This window comes from Pocillopora damicornis, chromosome 5, assembly GCF_964200805.1.
Source record: "Pocillopora damicornis chromosome 5, jaPocDami1.2, whole genome shotgun sequence".
Classification (NCBI taxonomy): Eukaryota; Metazoa; Cnidaria; class Anthozoa; order Scleractinia; family Pocilloporidae; genus Pocillopora; species Pocillopora damicornis.
The window spans coordinates 7,835,748-7,843,118 of NC_142674.1; the positions used below are offsets into that span (position 1 = coordinate 7,835,748).

Below are 7,371 nucleotides of genomic sequence, written 5' to 3' on the forward strand. Positions count from 1 at the left end.
TACAGATGTTCAAAAGCTTTTTCTGTTATAGCGTGAGATTGAGGACAAAATTGATCATTGCGTTTCGTCGCGTGTGTTTTTCCTGTGTGAAGCAACAAAAGATGCCGGCGACTGACTAAATAACAAGTTAACACGAAAATCAAATAACACTTAGACAAACAATTTTAGCTACCGATTTTCAGTGAATTTTTAAAGAACAATTTTCTTGTAAGTTTCAAGACAATTTGAAGATTCAACATATATACAACGTACTAAAATGCGAAAGTTACACACCACAAAATTGATAAATAGGCCTGAAATGAAATTCTATCTTGTTATTGATTATACGTTGCCTAGCACGTGACTTAAATCTACCCAGGCGGAGACCTAAAATAACGGTGGCAGGCTTGGCTTAGCTATATCACTCAAAACTCGTTCCCGTTTGTCTCATTTGATAAAGAGGGAATCGTTGATGTTTTCATTAAGACAGTATTGCCTTGATTTTCTAATATTTACAACGAAAGACAGTAAATTTCACTTTTCACCCACATTTACTTCCAACCTTTTCTTTTGAACCAGAAACAAAAATGATAGACGTTTAAAACACATTACATCATCCACCTTGTTAAATGTAATAGCATGATCATTTCAATTGTAATGCCTTCTTGTCCCAACGTTACTTTGTTTCTTTGCTACATTAGCGAACACTGAACTACTGCTCGTACTCTAGATGACAATCAACCACAAAATTCCCTAAACCAGATAACATTAAACATAATCTCAAAAATCATGTGTCAATTCACGAGTTTGCTCACAGAGCACTTTGATTCTTTTAGTTAAAAGATGAAATGTAAAGTGGCAGTTTCATTAAGCAAAACATTACTCTTGCCTTGCAGAAGACCTCTTTTGTATTACAGATTTTGAAATAATTTAAAAAGTTTCAAATAAGTAAAAAGATTTAGTGACCAAAGTAAGGTTTTATTGTACATGTTAAGAATTTATGATCATAAAATAAACTCCCTGTGCTTAATCACTTTGTATTGCCCTTTACTTGATCTCACTTAACGCAATTTGGTAAGTTAATAAAGCATATGATTACCATTTTCCTGTTTACTCCTCACTCATTCCCAGTCCTCAGTCACTTTTTGTAACAAACAGCAGAGGGGAATTCATTCGGAAGCTAAATGTGTACTTCATGAATAATAACTTGGAATAGGTCGGCTTTTCACAGAATCAAAACTTTTTCATAACAATTTTGCTCCCTTTTGATCAGGGTTTCCATGTCTGCAAGTGGAAAATATCCACCAACAAGGAACTTCACCTAAAAATGGCAACTCTGGTTAATTATTGACAATCAGTGAAACATACAATCAATTCCAAAAAGTGATTAATGTGAAATTTTTCTCCATAATTCCACTGCATCATTCAGTAAGCAAGTAGTACAAATGATTTAACTTAATGGGTACAATATACAATTTTAATTCTCTAAGCTTTATGACAAATGTTAATATATACAGCAGCTCTGGAGAATTAAAAAAAAAGCAAATCTTAAGAATAGAGAGTCAAGTTTCTCCACTACAAACAAACACAACTCAGCTGATCTTTCATACAAGTTTTGTTTTAGAGGTGCAAAAAATTACAAAGGAAACCTTGCCGAAATGTTGGTAAATCAAAGAGTAGTTTATCCAGCCAGGATCTCCTATGTTCATGAATCACAAAACAAAGACAACAAAACAATCTCACCAGATTTCGTCTGTAGTACAAGTGCACCACATGACTACCTGCCGGGCAAGTTTCTAAACTGACTGCAAAGAAAGTTAAGAGAGTGTCTCTGTAAGAGCGGTCCGGTCGATTTTGCTTGAGACACAGATTTCGCTCGTTTCTCGTGTGTTGTAAGACATTCATGTACCTATACTAAAACCACAATCAGTTTGATCGGATCTCTTTATTTTTCAGAGTTTTACGGAAATTAAATTTCACTCGAGCGAAGGCTTGTCGTGACACTTTTCAAGACTTTAATTTCATAAAACTTTGGAGGACAATTTACAAAAAACTACGGAACTCAACAAAAAACAAATACCACAGCCATGTATATTAACTCTATCTTGTCTATCGAGGTGACTTTCGTAAACATCACGTGTCAATCAAGGAAACAGGGAGACTTGAATGACACCTTATCAATTCGCCTAAATCACACACGCCAAAACCGATCAAATTCAAGATAAATTTTTGAAAAAGTGAGGCGTTCTTAACTGATCCAACTAACATAGCTAGGAAGTAGGTGCCATAGAAAAGGTAATTACAGAAAAAAACTTTGCGGCCCGACCTTTACGAGAACTTTATAACTCCGTGAACTTACCTAATTTTCGGCAATCTCCAAGTTTGGCCGCCATTTTGAGGGACTTGTTTACATGAAGCGTAACTGATAGAAATCAAGCAGGTAGATCTAAAACCAACAGAAATACATACGAAAGCAATTCAAATGAACTTTACTTTCAATTCAACCGGCAAAATTTGAAATTGTTCGTTAACCTTACAATCCCCATGCGACCATTTCTTTCAACAATTCAAACACTACAACTAGTGTTCGAATTCCCCTCGTCGATTCCACCGCAAGAAATAACCTGTGCCACTCAAGCTTCGACTCGAATGTGAAGTACGAATCAAGTAACATAACCGCTTCATCTTCGCGGCAATATCACGCTGGTATTTTAATTTTCCGATCGACAAGAACGGTGATCAGGAATCGATCGGTTTGTTTACCTCATAAACGTGACCGCTGACCAGCCGCTACGTGAAAACAGTATAGCGCGGGGTGGGGTGGGTTGCGGGCTTATCGTCATAAGATATTCGAACACATGCTCAAAAAGCTCTTGGACTATCAGTCTAAACAGTGAAGGCATGCTTCGTGGTACAGACAACTTTTATTGTATTCTCATAACTTTCTCCTTTAAATTAGAGCTGGTATTAATAGAGTTATCAATATATTTTTAACCGGGTGCCCATATAACCTTTTTGCTTGTCATCAGTGGTATAAAATAAGGTGTCTTTTCCACCAGAACCTTTTATTTATGCCCCATTGCAAGGAATGAACACTATACTTAGAATGTTTGCTCTAAGTAATTTTTTCTGTTCCCAAGAATGTATGCAAAGTGATAGAGATTTGATTCATTCCGCTGACACGTTCTTTTAAGTTATGGCGCGTGCAGGTTTTTCTATCAAAAGTCGCGCATGCAACACACCGGAATTGAAAATTCGTCGTAAAATCGCACGAACCTTAGATTGAGTGTAGTCAACTTTGACTTCTGGCGAGATTAAGTGGATTGTTCAAAGGACCCCCTGAGATTTGTTTCAGGACTATAACTGAGATTTGTTAATAACTATGATGATCGTCATCATTAGCGGACGGTGTTTTTTGCCCATTGTTGTCATCATTATCGTTATCACGCCGGAAGAAGTATAAAGCCGGCATGTCGCCTTACCTAGCTACACAGAAAATTGTTCTCTCTTTTGCTCCCCTTGGATCCTGGAAACTGTTGCTATTAAGACGATAAACAAGAAAGCCTTTATAATTATTGAAACTTTTGATTAACAGAATGTAAGAAAAAAATCGGTGGGGAGAGTTTTTCGGGTATCTTATAATCTGAACGATAGTTTTAAATAAAACAAATAACACTTAATTCAATTTACCTTAGTTGTCTCGTGTTTAATAGTGGCGTTTCTGGGGACCGTAGATTCTTCTCTGATTCTTCTTGTCTCAGCCAAGACTCACTATCATCAACTTTTTTCTTGTGCTTGTTATGGCATGGGACACAGAGAGCTGAGGTAAGCGATTGCAAATTTCTCAGTTAAAGTAAAGCCCACTAGCATCCACCAGGAATTAAAAACCGACATGCACGGTTTACTTTTATTATTCTCAATCAAATGAGGGGTCTTTTAGTCTGCAAATTTAAATCATACTGGTTAATGAGAATCATACAAACTGAGGAAAACTGACCGCAAATAATTGTGAACCGTACGCATGAGTAGGTATATTGCGTTGTCAGGTGATTTGATCTTCCACGAAAACATTATTGATTATCAACCGAGCAACATTGTACATATTTCCATCTGTAATTAAAAGCACTTACACATAGATCTATTTTTTTTCAACGTGATGTGTACTTAAGTACCCTTCATCTAATAAAGAATTTCTTCTCTTTTCGAGCAGATATGTCACGTGACAAAAATAGATAACAGAAAATGTTACTGAAGACTACCTGATTCCACTGGAATAATAACTCCAAACAGCTTTTGAATGTCCTGAGACATGTGCAAGGTAATTACATCTCTGCCTTGGATACGCTTCCTGACACCATCATGATCAGGATACTGACATGTTACCTTTGCACTTCTACAAAACTTCCCCAGAGTGTGGCGATGCCTATGGCAAATCCACATTTTTTTGTTTATCCTCCTGAGCGAGGTGAAATAGGCCAATCTTTGCCAAGATTAGCTCATTTTCACTTAAAAACCTCTTTAGACAGGTGGCAGCTTATCAAATGAGAGGGTCTGAATGGGGGGTCAAAATGTCGGTTGTCGGTTAAAATTTCATTACTTTGTCGGTTGTCGGTTAAGATTTTTGACCTTTGTCGGTTGTCGGTAAATCTCAGTTAATAATTAAAAATACACGTTAATTATTCACATTTATTATGCAATTTGCCCAGTTTTAAGACTTTAAACTCTAGACGAAGTGTAATACTTGTAATAATTGTAATAATTCATTATTTGTTTTCACTTAAACCTCGTTAACGCTGTTTTTTAATTTAGCAACGTGCTCATCTACCCCACTTTTGTTTGCAAATCTAGTATACCGATAAAATTCACCAAAGCTTTTATTATAGATGTGAATTTGCTTCCTGCCGACTACGGGGCATCGAAGTAAATCAAGAGAGGTAAATTCTACAAAGAATGAAACACCCACTCTAGCCCCTGGGATACCTAATTTTAATTTGTAAGCTACGGAAGTCTTTTTTCCGAGACGTCCACAAAAACTCACTACACTTATTATTCAACGGCTCTCGTGGCTTTTCTGCGAGGTTTCTTTTTTTTCTCTTTTTTTTTTTTGCCAAAAATTTGGTTGTCATACGTATCAATCTGCACCGTTAAATGGATTTTTTAACTGTTAGTACTTCTTACATGTCGAGACGCACAAATGCACTAACAGGCCTGCCGGATCGGGTAACACACGCTCTGTTGACAACCTCTGGATGTTCTTCAAAATCTGATTCCTCGTCATCCGAATCTGTCTCATACTCATCGATTTGTACTTCTCTGTGATCCTCAAACACCTCAGTAACATCCCCTTCGTCCACAAATTGTATGCTGACAACGCGTTGTGCATTTGCTGACGATACAGTGTTTTCTTCAGGATATCGAAGCCTCTCTTCAGACTCGTCGGTGTGGTGAACGGCGTAGACAGCTGGCGGCAAGGCCCCAGCCTTATCTTTTGTGGTCTCACTCCTAACCGTCCATTGGCGTACTGGTCTGTAACTCTCTAGCCACTCTTTGATCTGTCCTTCCATCCCTGTCCCTGGTGTTATGTCCTCACTTGGCAAAGGTGTCATCGTAGCTATAGCAGAAAGGGGCATGGCGGATTGAGGTACCGGATAGTAGGATTTGTCATGCGTGTAGTACTTTGCTGCCCATCTAGATGTGCGCTTCAGAGATTCCTTGCAAATTGTTCCAAAATCCTGGGCATATGTGAGTACCGTAAATGTCTCGTGTTTAAGGTGCGAAACAGCGTGCAAATTTTCCACTTCTGTTATGAGCAACGTTTCGAGCAGTAGATCATCTACAAATTGGGGGTTAATGTCCATCACGCTCTTGTATAGCCTTTCTCTGCCCTTTTTAAGCAAAGACACAGATACTTGCGTCTTCTGTGATACAGTTCCCTGTGGACCATTGGTTGGAGACGTCTCGCTCAACTGGTAGCGTTCTTTCACCTTACTCACAGTGTCTTTTACATAGCTGTCAATCTTTGTCACGTTCTCTTTTACTTGTTTCAAGGACACTCCGTCTGGTTTCATACCCTTAGAATGAATTCCAAAGGTATCGTAAAGGGAGCCAAGAATCCCCAGAAAAGATACCATTTCTGAGAGGCTCGTCACTATCTTCAGTTTTCCAGCGGAAACATCTGTAACAAACAAGTTCTTGTCTACAGAGCATATCCCTTCGATTTGTTTGAATGAGCATGAGTCTTGTGTCTCATCTAACTTTTTAAGATCTTCTTCCCTACCTGAGAAGATTGAGAATTTACAAATTTTTTGTTGTTTTCTGTGTTTTCAGCCATGATTTGGGCTTTAAAAATAGCTCCACGGTTTCTTTTACCAACGCTACAAGAAGACGGCGCGAACATTGGTTGTCTTGGTTTATTTTTAAAAATACATTTTAGCCCGGCAAATTCTTTATTTTAGCACGCAAAATGCGCCACAATGCCCATCAAAGTGATAATAATACAGTTTTTTAGCCGGAATTTAAAAGAAACTATCTTTACATAGCGAACGCACCAAGTGAGCGTTTTTCGTTGTATAAACAAGGCAGTGTTTATAAACAAGGAATACCGCAGAATTTCCAAAGTAGCGAAATTTATGACTTTTGAAAATCAGGTAAACGAACTACAAGTGCTAATTCAGCCCTACCATCCTGAAACTTTTGAAGGTCTCCTTGTTGCCTTTCGTTTCTCTCGATGTCACCTCCTTCAGTCATGATCCTCTTTGCCAGATTTTCATCTTCTTTTGCTTCTTCTCGTGATTTCCGTTTCCTTCTCACTTTTGACGCGTCACCTTTCTTCTCAGTGTCGTTCATTGACTTCTGCTTGCTTTTATCAGATGTAGCCGGCGCCTTCAGCAACACTACTGGCTTTCCGGTCCAGTTTGTGACCTCTTGGATAATGTGTACTAAAATATTAAATACCGTGTGTTTTAAGTTTTCTCTTTAGTAGGCTTTTGAGAAACTTACACAGTTCTTATCAGCAAATGCTCGTCAAGATGTATAAAACGTGCACATCGAGCGAAATCTCTCGTGCGTAGCTTCCCTCGAGGAGAGAATTGAATATTATTTGAACGTCTGGTTTTCAGAAACGAATAAATTTAAGGGCGTGTATAAATAAACGGGGTCTTTAATATGTTAAGCTACACTGTTGTTCATTCACCAATTAATCAGAAAGAAGCTTATAAACTGATTTACTCGCTACTTCTTTGTAGAGATTTTTCTTCTCAATTTTCGCATTCAAATGGACGGTGAAAAAGAAAAAAAAAACATTCCGCTCCACAAAACAACAAACAAAAAACGGTGGAACCAGAGTTTAACCACGTTAATATTTGAGCTTAATATTTAACTACAGAACTAAAG

At 37.9% G+C, this 7,371-nt stretch overlaps 1 protein-coding gene across 1 annotated transcript in view; it reads right to left on the reverse strand.

Moving 5' to 3' along the window:
• Positions 1 to 4,516: 4,516 nt before the first annotated feature.
• LOC149044960 (uncharacterized) overlaps positions 4,517 to 7,371 on the reverse strand; it is a 3,653-nt gene continuing 798 nt past the window's right edge. Inside the window, exon 2 of the mRNA XM_089206634.1 lies at positions 4,517 to 6,917. Within this exon, the coding sequence (XP_089062760.1) occupies positions 5,154 to 6,110 (957 nt within the window). The 5' untranslated portion in view covers positions 6,111 to 6,917 and the 3' untranslated portion in view covers positions 4,517 to 5,153. The remainder of the gene's footprint in view (positions 6,918 to 7,371) is intronic.